This window comes from Macaca nemestrina, chromosome 15, assembly GCF_043159975.1.
Source record: "Macaca nemestrina isolate mMacNem1 chromosome 15, mMacNem.hap1, whole genome shotgun sequence".
Classification (NCBI taxonomy): Eukaryota; Metazoa; Chordata; class Mammalia; order Primates; family Cercopithecidae; genus Macaca; species Macaca nemestrina.
In genome coordinates this window covers 19,258,460-19,284,026 of record NC_092139.1, presented here as the reverse complement: position 1 = coordinate 19,284,026, position 25,567 = coordinate 19,258,460, and the positions used below count along the sequence as shown (strand labels likewise).

At 44.7% G+C, this 25,567-nt stretch overlaps 4 protein-coding genes and 1 long non-coding RNA gene across 11 annotated transcripts in view; 1 reads left to right on the top strand and 4 right to left on the bottom strand.

Annotated features, from left to right (window-relative positions):
* Nucleotides 1-4,469: 4,469 nt before the first annotated feature.
* LOC105496535 (WAP four-disulfide core domain 6) lies at nt 4,470-6,286 on the bottom strand. The gene is given in 2 exon segments (XM_011767031.3): nt 4,470-4,972; nt 6,196-6,286. Coding segments are annotated over 2 exon segments (243 nt in total). The 3' UTR covers nt 4,470-4,820.
* A 1,665-nt stretch (nt 6,287-7,951) lies between these two features.
* Nucleotides 7,952-14,423, bottom strand: LOC105496448 (eppin). Of its 4 annotated transcripts, none has more exons than XM_071079217.1 (5): nt 13,382-14,423; nt 12,431-12,523; nt 11,765-11,896; nt 8,819-8,876; nt 7,952-8,281 (listed from the first exon to the last, which is right to left on the bottom strand). In XM_071079217.1, exons 1-4 carry the CDS (start codon nt 13,470-13,472, stop codon nt 8,866-8,868), a joined length of 327 nt encoding a protein of 108 aa, XP_070935318.1. In that variant the 5' UTR covers nt 13,473-14,423; the 3' UTR covers nt 7,952-8,281; nt 8,819-8,865. The 4 variants fall into 4 exon arrangements, with proteins under 4 accessions (XP_070935318.1, XP_070935317.1, XP_070935315.1 ...); XM_071079214.1 differs by having other exon boundaries at nt 7,958-8,281; nt 8,819-8,986; nt 13,382-13,874; XM_071079216.1 differs by lacking the exon at nt 8,819-8,876 and having other exon boundaries at nt 7,953-8,281; nt 13,382-14,015.
* The window catches only part of LOC105496447 (uncharacterized), a 23,483-nt gene continuing 10,450 nt past the window's right edge, over nt 12,535-25,567 (top strand). For 2 of the 4 annotated variants that reach the window (XR_011613296.1, XR_011613294.1), the window contains exons 1-3: nt 18,768-20,487; nt 20,570-20,722; nt 23,918-24,021. This is a non-coding gene — a long non-coding RNA (uncharacterized lncRNA). Of the gene's footprint in view, nt 13,065-14,600; nt 14,772-18,767; nt 20,488-20,569; nt 20,723-23,917; nt 24,022-25,567 lie in introns of those variants that run through there. The other 2 variants (XR_011613295.1, XR_011613297.1) reach the window with 2 other exon arrangements.
* Nucleotides 16,739-22,235, bottom strand: LOC139358446 (epididymal peptidase inhibitor). Its single transcript, XM_071079218.1, is given in 5 exon segments — nt 16,739-17,054; nt 17,592-17,759; nt 20,538-20,641; nt 20,643-20,667; nt 21,357-22,235. Coding segments are annotated over 5 exon segments (399 nt in total). The 5' UTR covers nt 21,448-22,235; the 3' UTR covers nt 16,739-17,043.
* The window catches only part of LOC105496446 (WAP four-disulfide core domain 8), a 20,505-nt gene continuing 18,955 nt past the window's right edge, over nt 24,018-25,567 (bottom strand). Inside the window, exon 7 of the mRNA XM_011766867.2 lies at nt 24,018-25,555. The gene's annotated coding sequence lies outside the window, so the exon portion shown is untranslated. The remainder of the gene's footprint in view (nt 25,556-25,567) is intronic.

The following is a 25,567-nucleotide window of genomic DNA, read 5'->3' as shown; positions in this document are numbered from 1 at the left end:
ATATTTATTTTGGAGTTAGTAGAATATATTTAGGCCGTTTGCTGTCATTTCTATGTGTAGGAAGTTGCTGCTAGCTGTCCTGGTGGAGGAGCAGCTGCAAATAATACTCCCGTTGTCTACTGGGCCGATTCCCTTGACGTTATGACACTAAGTTATGGGACTAGAGGTTGCACTGTAAAATGAACGTTCTTAGCCCAAGAAGGTTGTGGGTAGTAGAGGAGAAACAAGTTTTGAAATGTATGGAGCCAGGAAAATAAGCCTGTGGAGCATTCTTTCAAATAACAGATACATCATTTTTTTTTTTTTTTTTTTTTTTGAGATGGAGCCTCACTCTGCCGCCCAGGATGGAGTGCAATGGTGCCATCTCGGCTTACTGCAACCTCCACCTCCCAGGTTCAAGCAATTCTCCTGCCTCAGCCTCCTGAGTAACTGGGACTACAAGTGCGCACCACCACACCTGGCTAATTTCTTGTATTTTTAGTAGAGATGGGGTTTCACCATGTTGGCCAGTCTGGTCTTGAACTCCTGACATCAGGTGATCTGCCCACCTCGGCCTCCCAAAGTGCTGGGATTACAGGCATGAACCACTGAGCCCAGCCAGATACATCACATTTTCAGTGGGAAAAAAAAATCAGCTCTTATGGAAGCCTGTTCAGAAGTTCTTTTCTAGTAAGCATATACTTGATAATTCAATATGTGTAATTTTAAATGTACCATGCATTTTTTCTTTTTTTAATGGAATTGTACAAAAGATAATTTATTAAAATTCCTGTGTTTCTAGGACACAAACCTGTAACAGAACTACAGACATCAAGCACGGCTGCAAGCATTCGGGTATATGTTTTATCCAATTCACCTGTAATAAAAATTAAAATATCATATTTTGATCACCATGTTAAATAAAAGAGTTAGTTATCTTTCCACAGGAAAATTTGCAGGATTTTCATACTCTCTCCCTTTTCTGGTGTCACCAGAAGGTGCAATAGCTTCTTGTTCTCTGAAAATTACATATAGAGAGATGTGAGTATATGTCAATATCAACATATTGCAGATGTGAATTATTCAGCCTCAGAGAAATCAGACCCCACAGAGCGCTTTATTAAGGCAACTGAAGCCTTCACACGAATAAATGGGGGTTCTGAAAGTTGAAGACATAGAGTTTCATACTGAGAAGTGGTCAAGGGGAAGAGCATTGTGTTTGAAGATATGCTACACTGGAAGAAAGGGTGTAAGCAATTCCTGGAGTTCAGTTTCTGCAACAGCCAAGGTTTGGCCCGTGGAAGCCAATTTGGAGCATCAATCAGGCACACGTGGAGAGAGGCCTGGATTATGATCCAAATCCTGGAGGTTATTCAGGCTCCTCCTTATGGTATAAAGTAAGGCTAACCTGTGAGGTAGAAGATTAAAGGGTGAGATGCTTGGACCCTGACCACATTAGGAACCAAATCTTGCACCTAATGGGAAAAAGGAGGTGGGATCATTTTTATATCTTTGGGCAGGAACGGAATGAAGGTGAGTTTGGGGGATCCTAGAATGATCATGGGTTCTGACTTGTCCAGTAGAGTCTCAGTTTATGCCTGTTGTCCCAGTGTAATAATTAATGTCACCTCACCTTCAGACACTTTCAAAAGTGATTTGGTTTGGCCAATAAAGTATGTGGTTGCCCTGGTTAGAAATAACCTTTAAAAGGAAGAGAAGTAACAACAAGGTTTAGTGAGAAGTAAAGGCCTATAATGATTGACTGATGAATGGTGCCCAGGGCTGGGCTGGGTTTACTGGGCTTCCATCTGACCTGGTCTGGGATACTTCAACACTTTTGTTTTCTCTCTACACCCACTACTCACCTCGTACTTGCCAATATCCCTTTGACTAATCCCTCCCTTCCCACCCTCTTTCCCAAAATATCCTTCTACTTATACTTATGCATTAGAGCTGATTTTGTCATTCCCAGGCCCACCTAGGTCTTGGAATAGACCAGCCAACACCCAGACCTCCCAGTGTGGCCTTGGTGAGCACAGGAGACTGGGACCTCCGGGACTTATGGTATTTTTTGCAGGTGACCAGGCAGATAGCTTCAGTTTGGAAGTTGTTATTGTTCCCCTGGCAACGGCCATAGATGAATTCGGAGCAGATCTTAGGGTTTTTTGTTTTGTTTTGTTTTGTTTTTTTATTGTACCACCAATGTGGTATGGAGGCCAGGCAGGGGCCAGCCTCCTGTGGCATACTGCATATACCTGCAGGGAGATCACAGAACAGAGCTGTTTGGGTGCCTGTCTCCCTGGAGTATGTCCATCTCTCCCTTTCTCTGACCACCGCTCTCTTTGTCTCCGCTGAGAAGCAAATTTGGCTCGGGGCTCTGCTCCCAATTCAGTGTGAATCTTGACCACTCATTTTACCTCTCTGGTCCTTGACTTCCTCATCTGTAAGATGAGAATGCAAAATCCCAACGTGCTCGCCTAACAGGGCTGTTGGAAGGAACAGCTGTGACATCACATGGCTTCTTTTTCCTTGCCTCCCCAACATCTGAACACTAAATCTGGCTGATTTTGCCTCCTAAATAGCTCTCCTTTATTTCCTTTCTGCCGCTTTCTTAATTCGAGCATCATTATCTTTTGCAAGGACTTCCATGAAAGGCCACCAGCTGATCTCCAAGACTTCTGCAATCTGCTCGACATTGGTTTCCAGAATGGCAGATCTGCTGGGCACAGGATAAAGTTCTACCAAACCCAGAGAGACTTCAGAATCCATTTTCTCCTCCTCCTCTCCAACTTTATTTCTTATGCTGCCCCAACACCCAACTTCCCACACTTATGCTCTAAAAATAGTATGTTCTTACACACCCCGTGCCTTTGCACATGCCTGACATATCCAGACCTCTCTTGCTAAGTGCACTCTTGTTCATTCTTTAAAACCCTTCCCAGACATTGACTCTTTTATGCAGTCTTTCCTGGATTCATTCTTTACTCCTTGCTTTTCTTTGTTGCCTCTCAATCTTGCACACACATTTATCATTTCCATGTACTTTCTTGTTCACATTTTCTGATTCCTCCATGAGAATGTGAGGTTTTTGAGAGGGAGTTGCATCTTATGCCATCTTGATACAGCAGTTTCTAGCAGGTAATTTGGCATAAAGAGGATGCTTCAGGAGTAGTCACAGAAAAAAAAGCCCCGAAACTCAAATCTACCCTGATCTTAAGCATTTATTGAGCAATTATTTTGCCCATAGTGCTATGAGGTACAAATAGAGTTCTTTAGAACCTCATAGTCTGAAGCATGACAAAACAACAATTATAGCACTGATTAGTGTCAGGCACTATTCTTAGTAGTTGACATCTACTAACATTTAATCTTGTAAAGTAGGTCCTCTTATTGTTCTCATTATGCAGATGAGGAAACTAAGGTTTAGAGAGGCTAAATAACTTTCCTATGACCACACAGATGGTAAGGGATTTGAACATAGGTTAATCCATTGCTGTTAGAATCAAGACCAGATCTCTTACCAGCTCTCCTTCCCCCATCTAGCCCGGCTTCATCTTTCTCTCTTTTTAAAATTTGTTACTTGTTTATTTATCAAGAGAGACTATTTGTCAGCCCACATATTCATGCTTCATGTTTCAGGAACACAAGTCAGTGGCAAACTTTAACCCAAAGAAATCATTTCAATTCCAAAATCACTTTGCACTCTGAAAGATACCAGCCTTCCCCATCTCCTGAAAATCTCTTATAGAATTACAATTTCTGTAGAAATCTGTGTATGCCTTATTTCTTGGTCCAGCAACAGCGAACTTACAGAAAGCTGCAATCCATAGGGATGCAACAAATGCTTGAACAATATGAAACCACGGATGCCTGGTTGGAAGGCCACACATTTGAGGTTTTGTCAAAGCACTGAAAACCTAGTTATTGTCTTGAAAGGTATGCCAACCTAAAGTAACAAGATTCAGAAAATATGATTAAGTAGGGCGTTTATTTGAGCCCAAAACTTGAGGATGGCCACTTGGGAGTACAGATTCAAGTTGCCCTGAATATACACTACCAGCTTCCTCTTTCTTATCTCTTGCTCACTCTCTGCTTTCCAGCCTTTCTAGGCCTGAACATGCTGCCTCCTGCCACAGAGCCTTTGTACATGCTATTACCTGTCCTGAAAGGCTATTTCTTCCCATTTTTGGTCTAAGTACTCATCTTTCAGATCTTAAATCATGGATATCTTTCCCAGAAAAACCTTTTCTGACCTTCCTGGCCACAATGAGCAAGTGGAACCCATCGTGGCTGTCAGGGGCACCAATCAATATTTGTTGAATGAATAGAATGAATGAATAGTCCTTGATGGTCTTCTTTACGGCTCAATAATATGAGCAGAGAAGAAAGAGTGTAGGTGGTCTAAGGTGGTCAGGTAAGGCATCCTGGATTTATATAGACAGAGAGGCCTGGAGAAAAAAGCCAGGAAATACAGATTATATACCTGTCTCTTATAGCTATCACATAACCTGACACAATGTTGGCATTGGATGAGACTTCGGTGACTACTTGGCATCTCAAGAATCACTGAAGAGTAGCCAAGAGACCATGTGGTCCAATATCAACACCTGTCTTATGGAAAGGGAAACTGAGATCCAGAAAGGAGAACTACATTGTTCATATCACATACCAAAATAGAGGAAGAAATGAAATAAAATCCGTGTCTCCCAAGTCCAGGGCTGACAGATTTGTGTCAAGTAGAAGATGTACCTAAACTCTAGGTCAGAGACTAACCATTAGTGAACCAGGAGACAGAGTTAGTGCAGTGCGGGTGGAGATAGGAGGTGAGGGCACTGGGAAATTTAGGAAGCATCTGAGTTACCTTGTCTGAGGTCTAAACATTTCTTTCCACAGCTGAACAGGCAACGCTTCATGTTTTCTGGGCAATCTCTGTGTTTGGTACAGTGGTCTATTTCTTCCACTTCGCATTCTACTTTGATTTTGGGACACAGCTCTAAGGCAAGGGAACATATATTCCCTCGAGGCCTTAAAGGAGCCAGTGCTCCCCCTCTCCAAGCCCAGGGCACCCCTGCAGAGTTAAAGAACCTTGTTTCTTTAACACTTCACCTGTCCCCAAAAGGTAGTGGCCCTCAGGTAGCTCAGGAATTTCCCAACACTGCCCGCATCCCCAACCCCGTAACAACTCACCATCGAATCCCTAAACCAACCCCTACCCTCTATCCACACCATCTACGAGGTTCCTGGGAGAAAGACGCACTCCTCTAAGACTATTCTGGTCACTCAACCTTGCTGTGCTTGGTTGCTCCTCCAGGAGGCGCTGTGGCTCTCGATGATTGAGATCAACATTTCTGGCATCAGATAGCTTGGCTTTTGAATTCTGGGCCACCCTTGGTGTGCCAGGCACTTCTGAGTCTTGATTTCCTCATTTGCCCATAGGGTTGCTTTGAAGACTAACGCAACACAGTTTGACAAGCCTTAGTCAAACTTCCCGGGGCAACATGACGTAACAATGAGTAATACGGATGAAGCACTGACTGTGAGCTGCCTTTTCTCCTTAATCCTCATTACATATCTATGGGTAAGCACTCTTAATATTCACATTTTATAAACAGAAGAATTGGAAGCACAAGGAGGTTATGTGAATTTGCCCAAGGTCACACAGCTACTCAGGGATGGAGCCAGGATTTGTACCTACAATGTGTGGCTCCTGAGTGCTCACTTTCAACCACTAATTTTCAGTGCTCAGTACAGTTAGCTGCTAATTGTGAGTCTTCACATTTCAGCATTCCAAGGGACTTCTGGAGACCATTCTTTACCCCAAAGGCTAGGGTCCTCAGTGGGTATGGGTGTGGGGGTTGCAATGAGAACATCTGGAAGCTAACACAGTTGGTGTTGTGGGGAGCAGGCTGTTTTTCTTATGGGAGACTTCCTTGGGCTTACTACTCTTTCTTAGTTCATTTCATGAGCTCTAGGTCCAGGCACCTCCAGCAAGAACCTTTTAGAACGTCAGCAAGGAGTCAGTTGCCACAGATTCAGATGCCTGTATTCACCAAGGGAGTCTCTTACCAAGAGACTCCAAATAGCTTCCCTCTTTCCCACCCGGAATCCCAGGCACAGGTGGAGAAAATAATTTCTCAACTGCAAAATTATTCTTTGTTCCTTCCTCCCCACCAAGTTTCCTTTCTCCATTTCAAGGACTGAGTCCCCAATACTTACTGCCAAAGATCCCTTCAGCGTGCCCAGGTTTCTGGACATCCCCCAGAAGGAAGAATGGTACCAGGATTGGCAGAAGTCCTCAGAGTCCCATTTTAGGAAGTACTAGCCCGGTTGATGGCACCAAAACTAAGAAACGCTGCTCAGCAGCTCCTACCTCTGCGCTTTGCCTGCCCTGGTGTGCCCCAGCACTCCAAGAGACAGTCATGGAGACAAGCCAGCCAGACTCCCCCGTCAGGAACACCAGATCCCTGAGGCCATCAGTGGGACTACCTGGGGGAAGGGGGCCTTGATAGGCGGCTCCTGATCCTCAGCAATCTGAGGCTTTCTGGTCTACCAGGGAAAGCGGGCACATCTTGTCTTGCGCTTTCCAGGCTCTCTTAGCAGAAGGGGAGGTTTAACTCCAGAGTCTCCTATTTCCCAGGGGGAGTTTGGAGGTTAAGAGTATGCTAGCTCTCTTCCTTCTTTCTAATTTCACACTTCTCCTGACATGTCTATTCTTATGTTTTATTTTTCTTTTTTCTTTTTTCTTTTTTTTTTTTTTTTTTTGAGATGGAGTCTCGCTCTGTCGCAGCCCAGGCTGGAGCGCAGTGGCCAGATCTCAGCTCACTGCAAGCTCCGTTTCCCGGGTTTACGCCATGCCAGTCAGAATGGTGATTATTAAAAAGTCAAGAAACAACAGATGCTGGTAAAGCTGTGGAGAAACATGAATGCTTTTACACTGTCAGTGGAATGGAATGGAAATTAGTTCAACCATTGTGAAAGAGAGTGTGCCAATTCCTGAAAGATCTAGAACCAGAAATACCATTTGACCCAGCAATCCCATTACTGGGTATACATTCAAAGGAATATAAATCATTCTTTTATAAAGATACATGCCTGATACATTCACTGCAGCACTATTTACAATACCGAAAACATGGAATCAACCCAAATGTCCATCAACGATAGGCTGCATAAAGAAAATCTGGTACATATATACCATGGAATACTATGCAGCCATAAAAAGAAATGAGATCACGTCCTTTGCAGGGACATGGATGAAGCCGGAAGCCATTATCCTCAGCAAAGTAACGCAGGAACAAAACTAAATACCACATGTTCTCACTTGTAAGTGGGAGCTGAACAATGAGAACACATGAACATGGGGAAGGGAACAACACACACTGTGGCCTCTGGACGGGGCAGGGGGAGGGAAAGCATCAGGATAAATAGCTAATGCATGTGGGGCTTAATACCCAGGTAATGGGTTTATAGGTGCAGCAAATCACCATGGCACAGGCTTACCTATGTAACAAACCTGCAGGTCCTGCAAATGTATCCTGGAACTTAAAATAAAATATTTTTAAAAAGAAAATTTATAAGTCGGTTTTGCATGATTCTTTAAAAGGTCCCCAGTAGGATTCAGCCACAGTGGTACCCAGCTCTTAATAGACTCTTCTCTCTTCCCTTCTCTCCCCTGAATTACTCATCCCACTCCCCATCTTGTATGTCTTGGGAGATCTTTCAAACAAACTACCTGCACCCATGCCCTGTTCCCTGGGTTGCTTTCTAAAGGATCCAAACTAAGGCATTGTCCTTTGGTCCTTGACTAAAAAGGGTTTTACAATCTTTTGTAGAAACAGAAGAAGATAACAATAACCCTGGAACTCTCAACTCTCAAAGTTCTGATTGTCTTCACTCCCTTGAATGATGTCACCAGAAGCCTCAATGATCCCTTACTCTGCAGAGTTGTAATGTGCCAAAAAGATGTCAATTACTCAGCCTCAGAGGCACAGGATTACATCATGTTCTTTATTGGAAACAATTGAGAGTGACACAGGTATAAACTGGGAGCTCTAGAAGTTGGAGATAAAGGGGACATAAAGATGAAATCAAAACGGAAGGATATTGTGCATCAAAAGAGCCAAAGATGAAGGAAAAGGAGGGAGATGCAAGGGTTCTGTTCGGCGAAGGGCTAAGATCTTGGGATGCTGCAAGTGAAACTGGAAGTCAATCTGGAGCATCAGTCAAGTACACGAACAGTCCTCAGAGCATGAGCCACACTCTGGTAGTTCTTCCAGCCCATCCTTATCCAATCAGGGAAAGCCTGTAGAGAACGCAGGACAAAAACAGGTGAGTATCTTGGGTTCAGCTTATCTTTGGAGCTTGAAGTTATGCTTATACATCTTTGCACAGAAAAACACTAAAAAGAAGTGGGTTTGCTTTGGGGAGCTCTCCATCTCCTTCAAGGAAAAACAAATAGGAGTGACTTGCTGGCAAAGAGCTATGTTGAGACATTGATGGCTTGGAAGGGTTGGTTGGTCAGCGTGTCTAGGTTTAACGTCCTGTGCCTCTTCTGCAATTCATCTCTGAGACTTCACCACTTCTACACCCTTCCTCCAGCCCTCCTAACTCCCCCCATACTTGCCAGCCTTGATTACTTCTACATCCCTTCTCATCCTCAGTTCCCAGAAAGTAGCTTTGTCTACCGCTTTGCCAGGTGTATTCTCACCTCCTGATCAGAGCTGGTTCTGTCAGCAGCAGGTCTGCCAAAGACGTAGCTGTCCTGGAAAGGACCAGTCAACACCCAGACCTCCCAGCATGAGACTGGAGAGGATGAAAGACCGGGGCCCCTAGGACTCACGTTTATTCTTGCAGGTGTTCAGGCAGTTGGCTTCGGATTGGAAGTTGTTATTGTTTCCCTGGCAGCCACCATAGACAAATGTGGAGCAAGTATTATTTTTCTTGTCATACCACCACCGAATAAAAAAAGCCAGGCAGGGGCCAGTTTCATTTGGCATTTCACATACATCTGCAGAAAGACTCCAGAGTTGAAAACTCAGTGTGCCCACTCCAGAAATAAACAGTTGTTATTATTCTCCCTGGCAACCACTATAGATGGAACCGGAATTGGCTCCTTTTCCCTTATCACACGGCAGGAGCACAGCTCCACTGACATATTGCACACATGTGCAAGGAGACCCCAGAGTGGGCATCTGCATCCCTGGAGATAGAGTTATTGCAGGTGACATTAGCTAAAATGAGGTCAGACCAAAATAGGGTGGACCCCTATACCAACATGACTGGTGTCCTTATAAAAACAGGTTAATTTGGACAGATGCAAACACACTGGGAGAACACCGTATGAATGTGAAAGCAGAGATTGGGGTGCTGTGTCTACAAGCCAAAGAACACCAAAGATTTTCAGCAAACCACCAGAAGCTAGGGGAGAGGAATGGAACATGCTTCTTCCCCATAACCCTGACAAGGAACCAACCGTGCTGACACCATGACTTTGGATCTAGCCTGAGGAACCTGAGACAATACATTTCTGTTATTTAAGATTCCCAGTCAGTGGTACTTTGTTATAGCAATTCTACCAAACAAATGCAGGTCCCTACTAAATTATGCTTACACAGTTCCATTTGGGTAAATCTCCACTGCTAAACAATTAGGTCCTGTTGATTTTTACCTCCTAATAGCTCACCTCTCTGCTAGTCTCTCTAATATAAGCCTCAGTGACTGTCTCATGCCTGGACTGTTGAGATAACCTCAGATTGATCCCCTGCCTCCAGTCCTGGCCCCTCCAATCAATCATTCATGCTTCCCACCACAGGGAAGGATGTGATGGATCTGAGAACCAGGCTTATCATGTCATTCCACAGATAAGACCTACCTTCACTTCATGACAATATCCTCCCATGACCCACAGGGCCCTTCACTGTCTGGCTCCTACTGTGACGCTGGCCTCCTCCCTGACACAGAACCCCTTCCAGCCGCATGCTCCAGCAATATTCAACACCCCGTGCCACCCCCATACCTCCATCCCTTTGCACTGCTCACAGTGACACTCCTCTTCTTCCTTCAAAACCTTTCTCACACATCAACTGTTGTGATGTCTCCCTTGACTCCATTCTACAGTCCTCACTGCCACACCTTGCTTCAGAATCTGTGCACTCATTTTTCATTTGTTTATATCTTCGGTGTCATCCCTGAGGCTGTGAGTTTCTGGCGAGCAGGGAGTGAGTTTCTAGTGTGTCTGCTTCCATCTTGGCATCCCAGTTCCTAACAGGTAGCTTGGCACAGTACAGAACCTTATAGAATGTTGAGGGTAAAAGAAAATGTATCCTGATCTGAACTGAATAAATTATTCATTGAGCACCTGTTATGTGCCTAATGCTTCAAGGAACAGAGAAAAGGCATGACCTCTGCTATTTAGGAGCCCTTAGCCAAGAATTACAAATAAGCGAATAGGTATCAGGTGGATACTATGTGCCAGGCATTGCTCTAAGCACATCATGCAGATCAATTGGATCCTCAAAATAACCTTCTACACTGATCCTTTTGTTATCTCAGAAAACTGAGGCACAGTGAGGGAAAGTTGTTAATTTATCCAAGACAAAAAGACTGGTAAAAACTGGAGGTAGGAGTTGAACTCAGGATGTCTGAATTCAGAATCCTTACCTGCTAGCATATGAGTGACTTAGCCCCCTAACCTGCCCACTCTACTTCTCTGCCAAGTCCTGTTTACTTTACCTCCTACATACCTTTCGAGCACGTCCTACTCTTCTTCATCCCCTCAGCTACCTCTAGTTCCAGTCACCATTTCTATCACTTGAAGTCCTTTAAGATACTCTGTTCCTCCTATTTTAAACTCTATAGATGTAGTATGAAACTGGTCGTGTGATGCCCTGCCTCGGTGGATTGCCATGGCCCTTCGATCCAGGCCAGACTCTTTAATCTGGTCCACCATACTTGAATCGTTTGATCTCTGCCCACCCAGAATCTGTTTTCCTTGTCCCATGCTCGTGCTCACTCTGCATTCTGGCCTCCCCAGGCCCCACCATTGAGCCTTAGTGCATGCTACTCCCTGTGCCTGGAAAACCCTTCCACCCACTTTTTGCCTAAAACATTACCCATCTTTCTCAACTCAACTCCAGATTTGCTTTCTCAGAGAAGGCAATCCCAACCTCCCTGACCACACTGAGCAGATCAAATCCTATTGTGGGTCTCAGAGGCACTCAATAAATATTTGTTGAATGAATAAAAAAAATCTTCGATAGTCAGTCTTTTTGCATCCCAGGGAGATGGGCATGAAATTAAGATGCAGCAGAAAGGAAAAGCCGTCTGTTGTGCAGCAGTCAGGAGAGGTGTTTTGGTGCAAAGCTGGATTTGTGTAGGCAGAGAGGTGGTCACTCCATAGCAAAAAAGTTAGGAAATATAAATTGCTTCATTTATCACTTGCAGCAACGATGTTGTATATGTTAGGGCAACAATGGCCACCTGGGGCTCAAAAAATTATAAGAGTGACAGGTATCCAAATAGCCAAAAGAATCTGATTCAATGCCACTCCTTCACCAGTCATTTGTTTTGGGAAACTGAGTCTCAGGCATCACCTGATAGGAAAAGGTCATTACTAATGGCACACACCATATTTAGCACAGTAATGAATCTAAATTGCAGGTCTCCCAAGTCCAGCAGTTTTGCCAGAGACCAGCCCTCAGTGATCAGGGCACAAAGCCAGTCCAGGACGGCAGAAGGTGAGGACAGGGGGAGGAGGGGTTGGTTATTCTGCGGCTCTGAATGTTACCTTGTTTGAGATCTAAACATTTTTTTCCGCAGCTGAAGACACAGCACTTCTTGTTGTCTGGGCATTGTCTGTGCCTTGTACACACATCCCTTTCTCTGAATTCACATTCTTCTCTGATTGTGGGACATCTCCCTAGGGAAGGAGCAGTTTTACACCCATGTGCCTTAGAGAGCGTAGTGTCTCCCCGCTTTGCCAGACACAAGGCAATTCTAGAGAGTCAGGGAAGTTTGCTTCCACTTTGCTTGCCCCCAGGAGTTCTTTTCCTCAGGGTGGCCTCACTCACTTCCCTACTGCATACACCCTCCTTTCCCCCTGACCACTCCTCCCTCTCTTCCCACCCGCCCCCCCCAGCTCCATCCCATCTAAGGCAGAATTTCTCAACCACCAGTAATATTTGGGCTGGATAATTCTTTTTTGGGGAGGCTGAACTGGGGATTGTAGGATGTTCAGCAGCATCCCAGGCCTCTTCCCATCAGACACCAGTAGCACCCCCTGATTGTAACAATAGAAAATGTCTCCAGGCACTACAAAGTTCCCCTGGAAGGCAAAATCTCCCAATTGCGGGCCACTGAATCAAGCTGATCTGGTCTTTTTCGCTTTGTTGAGGAATCGGTGTTTGGAAGTTCCTCTAGGTGGTGGTATTAAACAGCAATTAGTATCACTTACCCCGGAGCCAGTTAAGATTTTGAATTCTGACTCTTGGTCTGAATTCTGACCCTCTCTGAACCTTGGTTTCATCATCTGTAAAATCATTTTGACCTTACGGAGTTGTGAGAAAAAAATGAGACAACGTATATAAAGCCCTCATCCGAGTAACAGATGCGCAGTCATATTATCTAACATTTGCTAAGTATTTACCATAAGCTGAGCACTCTTCTAAGCATTTTAAGTGTATGATCTCATTTAATCTTTATAATCGCTCTATGAAGGAAGTTCTATTAATATCCCCATGTTACAGATGTGGAAACTGAGGCCCACGAAATTTAACGAGCTTGCCCAAGATTACAGGACTACCAAGATTTGAACCCACTAAGTCTGATTCCAGATCCCTCTGAAGTTTTAAAATCCCTTTTCAGAAATCCTTTCTTCCTGAGTATTCAGCAAATGATAACAATGATCATTGTTACATTATAGTCATGGAATATTAGTGTCTGAAGTTTAAAGGAACTTCTGCATGCTGTCCTTTATCTCAAAGTAGGGAGGCCCTAGGGATACAGGGACACTTTATGGGACCACATTTGAAAGAACCAGGAGTGGATACAGATGATGCCTCAAGGAAGGGGCCTGTTTTGCTCGCGGGGTAAGGAGAAGGTCCCTTGGTTTCCCGGATTCCTGTAGCAACTCCCCTGAAAGCTAGATCCTGTGACTCTCCTCCACCTCCTTGATAAAGGCCCTCCACTTCAAAGGGGGTGAAAGTGGGGATTGCCTAAGTCGGGGTTACTGCATTCCCAGAAGAGATATTCCACAGGAGGGATCTTACAAAGATCTCTCTCCTCTCCCAACCCGAGACCTGGGCTAAGATGGTGGAAAGCAACCCAGATCTGCAGAGTTGTTCCCTGTTCCTTCCTCCCAGCAGACTCCCCTCTCTCTAGGGTAAGGGCTGAGGCCAATACTTACTGGGAAATAACCAATCAGTCAGACCAGGTCCCTGGACATTCGCTAAGAGGATGAATAGCACCAGGAGGCTCAAAAGTCCCGAAGATCCCATGCTGAAGAGAGGCCAGCCTTTCTGGTGGTTCCAGAACTTGGAATACTCAGCTGCTGCACCTTGGATATAAGAACTGGAGACAAGCCGGCCACCCCCTTTCTTCTGGGAACACTAAGTTCCCAAGGTCACAAATGGGACTAACTGACACCCACAGCTCACAGCTTGGGAGGAAGGGTCTCTTATTGAATGGATCTTGATCCTTACACCCCTAGGCTGCACTGGGCTAGGGCTCTAGTCAACCCGAGGGAGTGGGCAAAGCTTGTCTCCCACTTTCCAGGCTGCCTTCCGGTGAATGCCATCATCTTGGGTCTTCATCTTGTTAACTTGGAGAGCAGTGGAGTGTCCTCATCATTCATTTTACATCGTACGTGTGCACTTACGAGCGCACTCCTTCTGCTTGTCTCTGACAATGTGTCCCTGTCAGTCCCTTGGTATCTCATTGTTTATCTGTGCCTCTCTGTGCCTAAGTCTGTTTCTCTTTCCCCATGGTCTCTGTGTTCCTTTCTCCCTCTCCCACAGTTTCTTCCCATCCTTCTGTCTTTTATTTTATCTTTGGTTCACTCATATTCTTTGACTAAAGCCAAAGATTTAAGATTTGCCACAGAGCAGGGTGTAGGGGAGGAATCACGTTGATAGCTGAGTCTTCAGAGACTGTTTCTCAAAGTTTTGTTGCTCTAAGAGCAAGAGAGGATATCAGAGCTCAGAGGGAGCCTTTATCATCAATGCAAGCTCCTTCATAGCTGAGGAACTATGTCATGAAGGGATTTGCCTGAGAGACTACTGTGGAATAAAGTTCAGTAACACAGCAGACTTTGGGGATTCTAACTGGGCTCTGGAGAGGAGCTGTGGGAAAGAGGTGCTGGGGAACTTGGACAGCTTTCCATTCCTACAGCCACGGAATCTTCACCGGCAATTCAGCCAGTCCTGGGAAGGAGAGAGACACTCTTTCCAGAGTAAATGTTATCCCTAGGGCTCCCGTTTTCTTCTCAAACTAGGTGTTACCCTTTTGGGCCAAGTTTGTTCTCCAAATATTCCTACATGACAGACAGAGGCCGGAGAAAGGCAACCTTATCATCAGAGAGTGACTATGAGGTCACTAAATTTAGTTTCAGAGACAGAGCCCCCATAAGAATCCCATGCCACCAACTTGACAATCTCACCTAAAGAGACTACTGAATCGAATTTTTCTTTGCTTTTCTCTTCTCTTTTTTCGTCTTTTTCTTCTTTTTCTTTTCTTTTCCTTTCCTTTTCTTTTTTCTTGTATTTTCTTCTTTTCTTTTTTTTTAAACAGATCTATAGGTAAGTACTCTTAATATTCACATTTTATAAACAGAAGAATTGGAAGCACAAGGAGGTTATGTGAATTTGCCCAAGGTCACACAGCTACTCAGGGATGGAGCCAGGATTTGAACCTACAATGTGTGGCTCCTGAGTGCTCACTTTCAACCACTAATTTTCAGTGCTCAGTACAGTTAGCTGCTAATTGTGAGTCTTCACATTTCAGCATTCCAAGAGACTTCTGGAGTCCATTCTTTACCCCAAGGGCTAGGATCCTCTGTAGGTGTGGGTGTGGGGGCGGCAATGAGAACATTTGGAAGCTGACACAGGTAGTGCTGTGGGGAGCAGGCTGTTTTTCTTATGGGAGACTTCCTTGGGCTTACTACTCTTTCTCAGTTCATTTCATGAGCTCTAGGTCCAGGCACCTCCAGGAAGAACTTTTTGAAATGGCAACAAGGAGTCAGTTGCCACAGATTCGGATGCCTATATTCACCAAGGGAGTCTCTTACCAAGAGACTCCAAATAGCTCCCGTCTTTCCCACCCGGAATTCCAGGCACAGGTGGAGAAAATAATTGCTCAACTGCAAAATTGTTGTTTGTTCCTTCCTCCCCACCGAATTTCCTTCCTCCGTTGCAAGGACTGAGTCCCCAGTACTTACTGCCAAAGATCCCTTCAGCGTGCCCAGGTTCCTGGATGTCCCCCAACAGGATGAATGGTACCAGGATTGGCAGAAGTCCTGAGAGTCCCATTTTAGGAAGTACTAGCCCGGTTGATGGCACCAAAACTAAGAACTGCTGCTCAGCAGCTCCTACCTCTGTGCTTTGCCGGCCCCGATGTGGCCCAGCACTCCAAGAGACAGTCATGGAGACAAGCCAGCCAGACTCCCCCGTCAGGAACACCAGATCCCTGAGGCCATCAGTGGGACTACCTGGTACCTACCCTGGGGGAAGGGGGCCTTAATCGGCGGCTCCCAGTGTGCCAATTCCTGAAAGATCTAGAACCAGAAATACCATTTGACCCAGCAATCCCATTACTGGGTATACATTCAAAGAAATATAAATCATTCTTTTATAAAGATACATACATGAGTTTGTTCACTGCAGCAGTATTTACAATAGCGAAAACATGGAATCAACCCAAATGTGCATCACCAATAGGCTGCATAAACAAAATGTGGTACATATATACCATGGAATACTATGCAGCCATAAAAAGAAATGAGATCACGTCCTTTGCAGGGACATGGATGAAGCGGGAAGCCATTATCCTCAGCAAAGTAACGCAGGAACAAAACTAAATACCGCACGTTCTCCCTTGTAAGTGAGTGCTGAACAGTGAGAACACATGGACATCGGGAGGGGAACAACACATACTGTGGCCTGTGGAGGGGGCAGAGGGAGGGAAAGCATCAGGATAAATAGCTAATGCATGCGGGGTTAATACCCAGGTGATAGGTTGATAGGTGCAGCAAACCACCATGGCACAGGCTTACCTATGTAACAAACCTGCAGGTCCTGCACATGTATCCCAGAATTAAAATAAAATAAAATATTTTTAAAAAGAAAATTTGTAAGCCTGTTGTACGCGATTCTTAAAAAGGTCACCAGTAGGATTCAGCCACAGTGGTACCAAGCTCCTAATAGATTCTTCTCTCTTCCCTTCTCTTCTCTGAATTACTCATCCCACTCCCCATCTTGTATGTCTTGGGCGATCTTTCAAACAAACTACATGCACCCATGCCCTTTTCCCAGGGTTAGTTTGTAGAGGATCCAAACTAAGGCATTGTCCTTTGGTCCTTGCCTAAAAAGGGTTTTACAATCTTTTGTGGAAACAGAAGAAGATAACAATAACAATATTCCTGGAGCTCTCAACTCTCAAAGTTCTGATTGTCTTCACTCCCTTGAATGATGTCACCAGAAGCCTCAATGATCCCTTACTCTGCAAAGTGTAATGTGCCAAAAAGATGTCAATTACTCAGCCTCAGAGGCACAGGATTACATCATGTTCTTTATTGGAAACAATTGAGAGTGACACAGGTATAAGCTGGGAGCTCTAGAAGTTGGAGATAAAGGGGACATAAAGATGAAATCAAAACGGAAGGATATTGTGCATCAAAAGAGCCAAAGATGGAGGAAAAGGAGGGAGATGCAAGGGTTCTGTTTGGCGAAGGGCTAAGATCTTGGGATGCTGCGAGTGAAACTGGAAGTCAATCTGGAGCATCAGTCAAGTACACGAACAGTCCTCAGAGCATGAGCCACACTCTGGTAGTTCTTCCAGCCCATCCTTATCCAATCAGGGAAAGCCTGTAGAGAACGCAGGACAAAAACAGGTGAGTATCTTGGGTTCAGCTTATCTTTGGAGCTTGAAGTTATGCTTATACATCTTTGCACAGAAAAACACTAAAAAGAAGTGGGTTTGCTTTGGGGAGCTCTCCATCTCCTTCAAGGAAAAACAAATAGGAGTGACTTGCTGGCAAAGAGCTATGTTGAGACATTGATGGCTTGGAAGGGTTGGTTGGTCAGCGTGTCTAGGTTTAACGTCCTGTGCCTCTTCTGCAATTCATCTCTGAGACTTCACCACTTCTACACCCTTCCTCCAGCCCTCCTAACTCCCCCCATACTTGCCAGCCTTGATTACTTCTACATCCCTTCTCATCCTCAGTTCCCAGAAAGTAGCTTTGTCTACCGCTTTGCCAGGTGTATTCTCACCTCCTGATCAGAGCTGGTTCTGTCAGCAGCAGGTCTGCCAAAGACGTAGCTGTCCTGGAAAGGACCAGTCAACACCCAGACCTCCCAGCATGAGACTGGAGAGGATGAAAGACCGGGGCCCCTAGGACTCACGTTTATTCTTGCAGGTGTTCAGGCAGTTGGCTTCGGATTGGAAGTTGTTATTGTTTCCCTGGCAGCCACCATAGACAAATGTGGAGCAAGTATTATTTTTCTTGTCATACCACCACCGAATAAAAAAAGCCAGGCAGGGGCCAGTTTCATTTGGCATTTCACATACATCTGCAGAAAGACTCCAGAGTTGAAAACTCAGTGTGCCCACTCCAGAAATAAACAGTTGTTATTATTCTCCCTGGCAACCACTATAGATGGAACCGGAATTGGCTCCTTTTCCCTTATCACACGACAGGAGCACAGCTCCACTGACATATTGCACACATGTGCAAGGAGACCCCAGAGTGGGCATCTGCATCCCTGGAGATAAGGTTATTGCAGGTGACATTAGCTAAAATGAGGTCAGACCAAAATAGGGTGGGCCCCTATACCAACATGACTGGTGTCCTTATAAAAACAGGTTAATTTGGACAGATGCAAACACACTGGGAGAACACCGTATGAATGTGAAAGCAGAGATTGGGGTGCTGTGTCTACAAGCCAAAGAACACCAAAGATTTTCAGCAAACCACCAGAAGCTAGGGGAGAGGAATGGAACATGCTTCTTCCCCATAACCCTGACAAGGAACCAACCGTGCTGACACCATGACTTTGGATCTAGCCTGAGGAACCTGAGACAATACATTTCTGTTATTTAAGATTCCCAGTCAGTGGTACTTTGTTATAGCAATTCTACCAAACAAACGCAGGTCCCTGCTAAATTATGCTTACACAGTTCCATTTGGGTAAATCTCCACTGCTAAACAATGAGGTCCTGTTGATTTTTACTTCCTATAGCTCACCTCTCTGCCAGTCTCTCTAATATAAGCCTCAGGGACTGTCTCATGCCTGGACTGTTGAGATAACCTCAGATTGATCCCCTGCCTCCAGTCCTGGCCCCTCCAATCAATCATTCATGCTTCCCACCACAGGGAAGGATCTGATGGATCTGAGAACCAGGCTTATCATGTCATTCCACAGATAAGACCTACCTTCACTTCATGACAATATCCTCCCATGACCCATAGGGCCCTTCATTGTCTGGCTCCTACTGTGACGCTGGCCTCCTCCCCTGACACAGAACCCCTTCCAGCCACATGCTCCAGCAATACTGAACACCCCGTGCCACCCCCATACCTCCATCCCTTTGCACTGCTCACAGTGACACTCCTCTTCTTCCTTCAAAACCTTTCTCACACATCAACTGTTGTGATGTCTCCCTTGACTCCATTCTACAGTCCTCACTGCCACACCTTGCTTCAGAATCTGTGCACTCATTTTTCATTTGTTTATATCTTCGGTGTCATCCCTGAGGCTGTGAGTTTCTGGCAAGCAGGGAGTGAGTTTCTAGTGTGTCTGCTTCCATCTTGGCATCCCAGTTCCTAATAGGTAGCTTGGCACAGTACAGAACCTTATAGAATGTTGAGGGTAAAAGAAAATGTATCCTGTTCTAAACTGAATAAATTATTCATTGAGCACCTGTTATGTGCCTAATGCTTCAAGGAACAGAGAAAAGGCATGACCTCTGCTATTTAGGAGCCCTTAGCCAAGAATTACAAATAAGCAAATAGGTATCAGGTGGCTACTATGTGCCAGGCATTGCTCTAAGCACATCATGCAGGTCAATTGGATCCTCAAAATAACCTTCTACACTGATCCTTTTATTATCTCAGGAAACTGAGGCACAGTGAGGGAAAGTTGTTAATTTATCCAAGACAAAAAGACTGGTAAAAACTGGAGGTAGGAGTTGAACTCAGGATGTCTGAATTCAGAATCCTTACCTGCTAGCATATGAGTGACTTAGCCCCCTAACCTGCCCACTCTACTTCTCTGTCAAGTCCTGTTTACTTTACCTCCTACATACCTTTCGAGCACGTCCTACTCTTCTTCATCCCCTCAGCTACCTCTAGTTCCAGTCACCATTTCTATCACCTTGAAGTCCTTTAAGATACTCTGTTCCTCCTATTTTAAACTCTATAGATGTAGTATGAACCTGTCATGTGATGCCCTGCCTCGGTGGATTGCCATGGCCCTTCGATCCAGGCCAGACTCTTTAATCTGGTCCACCATACTTGAATCGTTTGATCTCTGCCCACCCAGAATCTGTTTTCCTTGTCCCATGCTCGTGCTCACTCTGCATTCTGGCCTCCCCAGGCCCCACCATTGAGCCTTAGTGCATGCTACTCCCTGTGCCTGGAAAACCCTTCCACCCACTTTTTGCCTAAAACATTACCCATCTTTCTCAACTCAACTCCAGATTTGCTTTCTCAGAGAAGGCAATCCCAACCTCCCTGACCACACTGAGCAGATCAAATCCTATTGTGGGTCTCAGAGGCACTCAATAAATATTTGTTGAATGAATAAAAAAAATCTTCGATAGTCAGTCTTTTTGCATCCCAGGGAGATGGGCATGAAATTAAGATGCAGCAGAAAGGAAAAGCCGTCTGTTGTGCAGCAGTCAGGAGAGGTGTTTTGGTGCAAAGCTGGATTTGTGTAGGCAGAGAGGTGGTCACTCCATAGCAAAAAAGTTAGGAAATATAAATTGCTTCATTTATCACTTGCAGCAACGATGTTGTATATGTTAGGGCAACAATGGCCACCTGGGGCTCAAAAAATTATAAGAGTGACAGGTATCCAAATAGCCAAAAGAATCTGATTCAATGCCACTCCTTCACCAGTCATTTGTTTTGGGAAACTGAGTCTCAGGCATCACCTGATAGGAAAAGGTCATTACTAATGGCACACACCATATTTGGCACAGTAATGAATCTAAATTGCAGGTCTCCGAAGTCCAGCAGTTTTGCCAGAGACCAGCCCTCAGCGATCAGGGCACAAAGCCAGTCCAGGACAGCAGAAGGTGAGGACAGGGGGAGGAGGGGTTGGTTATTCTGCGGCTCTGAATATTACCCTGTTTGAGATCTAAACATTTTTTTCCGCAGCTGAAGACACAGCACTTCTTTTTGTCCAGGCATTGTCTGTGCCTTGTACACACATCCCATTCTCTGAATTCATTCTTCTCTGATTGTGGGACATCTCCCTAGGGAAGGAGCAGTTTCACACCCATGTGCTTTAGAAACTAAGGCCCACAAAATGTAAGTAACTTGCCCAAGATTACAGGGCTACCAAGATTTGAACCCACTAAGTCTGATTCCAGATCCCTCTGTAGTTTTAACATCCCTTTTCAGAAATCCTTACTTCCTGAGTGTTCAGCAAATGATAATAATGATCATTGTTACATTATAGTCATGGAATATTAGTGTCTGAAGTTTAAAGGCACTTCTGGATGCTGTCCTTTATCTCAAAGCAGTGAGCCCCTAGAGATACAGGGACACTTTATGGGACCACATTTGAAAGAACCAGGAGTGAATAGAGATGATGCCTCAAGGAAGGGGCCTGTTTTGCTCGCGGGGTAAGGAGAAGGTCCCTTGGTTTCCCGGATTCCTGTAGCAACTCCCCTGAAAGCTAGATCCTATGACTCTCTTCCACCTCCTTGATAAAGGCCCTCCACTTCAAAGGGGCTGAAAGTGGGGATTGCCTAAGTCGGGGTTACTACATTCCCAGAAGGGATCTTCCACAGGAGGGATCTTACAAAGATCTCTCTCCTCTCCCAACCCGAGACCTGGGCTAAGATGGTGGAAAGCAACCCAGATCTGCAGAGTTGTTCCCTGTTCCTTCCTCCCAGCAGACTCCCCTCTCTCTAGGGTAAGGGCTGAGGCCAATACTTACTGGGAAATAACCAATCAGTCAGACCAGGTCCCTGGACATTCGCTAAGAGGATGAATAGCACCAGGAGGCTCAAAAGTCCCGAAGATCCCATGCTGAAGAGAGGCCAGCCTTTCTGGTGGTTCCAGAATTTGGAATACTCAGCTGCTGCACCTTGGATATAAGAACTGGAGACAAGCCGGCCACCCGCTTTCTTCTGGGAACACTAAGTTCCCAAGGTTACAAATGGGACTAACTGGCACCCACAGCTCACAGCTTGGGAGGAAGGGTCTCTTATTGAATGGATCTTGATCCTTACACCCCTAGGCTGCACTGGGCTGAGGGCTCTAGTCAACCCCAGGGAGTGGACAAAGCTTGTCTCCCACTTTCCAGGCTGCCTTCAGAGTGAATGCCACCATCTTGGGTCTTCATCTTGTTAACTTGGAGAGTGGTGGAGTGTCCTCATTCTTCATTCATTTTCCATCGTACGTGCGCACTTATGGGCGCACCCCTTCTGCTTGTCTCTGACAATGTGTCCCTGTCGGTCTATTGGTATCTCATTGTTTATCTGTGCCTCTCTGTGCCTAAGTCTTTTTCTCTTTCCCCATGGTCTCCGTGTTCCTTTCTCCCTCTTCCACAGTTTCCTCCCATCCTTCTGTCTTTGGTTTTATCTTTGGTTCACTCATATTCATTGACTAAGGCCAAAGAATAAAGATTTGCCACAGAACAGGGTGTAAGGGAGGAATCAGGCTGATAGCAGAGTCTTCAGAGACTGTTTCTCAAAGTTTCGTGGCTCTGAGAGCAAGAGAGAATATCAGATCTTAGAGGGAGCCTTTATCATCAATGCAAGCTCCTTCATAGCTGAGGAACTATGTCATGAAGGGATTTGCCTGAGAGACTACAGTGGAATAAAGTTCAGTAACACAGCAGACTTTGGGGATTCTAACTGGGCTAGGAGAGGAGCTGTGGGAAAGAGGTGCTGGGGTACTTGGACAGCTTTCCATTCCTACAGCCATGGAATCTTCACCGGCCACTCAGCCAGTCCTGGGAAGGAGAGAGACACTCTTTTCAGAGTAAATGTTATCCCTAGGGCTCCCGTTTTCTTCTCAAACTAGGTGTTACCCTTTTGGGCCAAGTTTGTTCTCCAAATATTCCTACATGACAGACAGAGGCCAGAGAAAGACAACCTTATCATCAGAGAGTGACTATATGGTCACAAAATTTAGAATCAGAGACAGAGCCCCCATAACAGTCCCATGCCACCAACTTGACAATCTCACTTAAAGAGACTACCAAATTTGAATTGTTCTTTGTTTTGCTCTTCTCTTCTCTTGTCTTCTCTTCTCTTCTCCTTTCTTTTCTTTTATTTTATTTTATTTTATTTTATCTTTTAAAGACAGTTTTGTTGTGTCATCCAGGCTGGAGTGCAGTGGCACAATCTCAGCTGACTGCAACCTCTACCTCACCAGTTCAGGCAATTTGTGCCTCAGCCTCCTGAGTAGCTGGGATTACAGGCATGCACCACCATGCACTGCTAATTTTTGTATTTTTAGTAGAGATGAGGTATCGCCCTTGGCCAGGCTGGTCTCCACTTCCTGGCCTCAAGCAATTTGCCCGCTAAACCTCCCAAAGAGTTGGGATTACAGGCATGAGCCACCAGGCCTGGCTAGAATTTCTAATGAACAAGCAAGATGTCCTAAGCAGTGCTGTTTCACTCATTTCATTTCCCATATTCTCACAAACTCAGCCCAGGAGAGAGTGAAAACTGGAATATCTAAGTGGAAGCGCTCTGAGGGACCATCAAGCCCTATTTCTCATTTTATAGATGGGAATCATAAGGCCCACAGAAGTGAGGATACTGACTAAATGTCACCCAGCAAGTGAGTGTGAGAAATAAGATTAAGAGGGAACTGAGCATGAAAGTTCTTGCCAGAGGACACTAGGGCATGTTTTGATGTTGGTGTGGATATAATATTTTCCTGTAGAGTTGAAGGTAGAGAGGAAGGGTGAGTCTAAAGGAATGAAGTAATGTCTTTAGTGGAGAAAGAGGCTGAACACCCACAAAGTCAGTATATTTCTCAATGGTACCCAGGGTCCCCAATTAGGGCTGCATTTTTTCATAAATTTTATTGAAAATAAATTAACTGTCTTTCTGGTTGTTTCATTCCATTCTGTCTTGCCTAATTTTCAGGCCCATCCATGCGTCTCACTTTCCAAGCAAATGAAATAAAATTTATGTCTTTGGGACTTGGGATGAATCATGGTTTTGGCTCCTTCTCTCCAATAATTTCTTGAAGGAGGCTGGGTGAGGACCCATCTGGGGTTTTGCCTCTCCTTTCTTCATCCTCTCTCATTGAGGGGCATGGTGTCCTACCTCTGCCTCCAGGCCAATTCTCTCCCAGGAACAATCCTGTGCTTAGAACAGGGGACCCCAACGAGAACCAACCAGACCAGCCTGTACCTGACACCTCCTGCTTTTTCATTAGCCCAAGACCTGTCACATGGACTGATTCTCTGTCACTGCCTTCCTGTGTTGTTCCCTCTGCCTCTAACTGTATTACTAAGTTATATATTTGCTCCCCCAGGTAAGCTCCAAACTCCATTAAACAGGTCTCTGTCTAGAACGCAGTGCTTAAAACATGAATAGACCCCAAATAAACACTCAGGTACATCTTGCTGGATGAGCAAGGTAGGTGGGGGGATTGGTAGGTGTGTGAATAGGTAGGTAGCTATGTGGATGGATGGGTGGCCGGTAGAGTGATAAGTGGGAAGATGGTTGAGCAGGGAGAAAGATTAGTGAAGAAAGCATGGATATTTGATACATGAATGCATGGATTATGGATGGGTGGATGATTGGGTGAATAAGTGGATTGAATTGAATGTAAAGATGGATAGGGTAGTGATGGGATAGGTGGGCCTATTGATGGAGGCTGTTTGAATGAAAGGTGGATAAGTGCATTGGTATGTGGATGGAGAGAGTTAAGTATAGAAATGATGAATATGTATTTTGATGGGTATGAAAGAGTGTGTGCGTGTGTGTGCAGAGAAAGGGAGAGGAGAGAGGTCAGTAATAGGAGGATTAACTAAAGGCTAGATGGACAAGTGAGTCTGTAGAAGAAAGATGAGTAAGAAAGGTAAGTGGATAGACATATGGAGTGGGCAAAGAGCTAAGCTGAAAAGTGTGTCAGTGGAAGGATAGGAGGGATAGGTGAGTGGGGATTGGGTATTTGCATATGTGTTGAGTGAATGGATAGGTAAGTAAAGGGATTGAATAATTAGTGAGTAAATAGGTGGGTGGAAACATGAATGTACAAGTAAAAGCATTAACCAAAATTAAAAAGAATTATCTAGAGAACAATGTATACTACTCTAAAGTAATACATGTGAAAATATAGGGAAAATGGATCAATTTTACCAAAATACAAAAGACCAAAATTTGCAGAAGAGGAGGTAGAAAACCTGCAGACTATAAGACAAAATATTTAAAAATTACTAAAATATACCACTAGAAAGAACCTGATCTAGATGCTTTTGGAGCTGAATTTTGGTAGCCTTCAAAAAACACTGAATTGCTATATTATGTAAAATATTTCAGAGCATAGAAAAAGTAGATAGGTTGCCCAATTAGTTCCCATACTCATTTTTTGAAAGTAATATGACCCAAATAGGAAAAACAAATTTAAAAAGACCTATTTTTCTTTTGACTATAGATGTGAAAATTCAAACTATACTATTAGCTAAAAAGAACCAATAATATATTGACACAACACACTGCAATTAAGTTTATTAAGAATGCAAGGATGACTCAAGAAAATTTAATAATTTATTATGCCAACAAATTAGAAGAGAAAAATAATTATGTGACTGTATGCTTAAAAGGTATTTGATAAAATTCAGCAGTCATTTTCAGTAGTAGCTATAAATGGACAGGAAATAAGCTTAAAAAGAAAATAACTGGCCAGGCACGGTGGCTCCCACCTGTGATCCCAGCACTTTGGGAGGCCGAGGCGGGTGGATCACCCGAGGTCAGGAGTTAGCGACCAGCCTGGCCAACATGGTGAAACCCCGTCTTTACTAAAAATACAAAAAATTAGCCAGGCATGTTGGTAGGCGCTTGTAATCCCAGCTACTTGGGAGGCTGAGGCAGGAGAATCACTTGAACCCGGGAAGGAGAGATTGCAGTGAGCCGAGATCACACCTGGGCAACAAGAGCAAAACTCCATCTCAAAAAAAAA

Excerpts from the sequence above, each read along its gene's own strand:
- LOC105496448 (XM_071079214.1), bottom strand. The coding sequence starts at position 13,472 with ATGGGATCTTCGGGACTTTTGAGCCTCCTGGTGCTATTCATCCTCTTA. Across the intron at positions 12,524-13,381 it reads GACTGATTGGTTATTTCCCA|GTCAAAATGATTTTACAGAT; the intron begins GTAAGTATTGGC and ends CAACTCCGTAAG. Across the intron at positions 11,897-12,430 it reads AAATCTTAACTGGCTCCGGG|GGAGATGTCCCACAATCAGA; the intron begins GTAAGTGATACT and ends CTCCTTCCCTAG.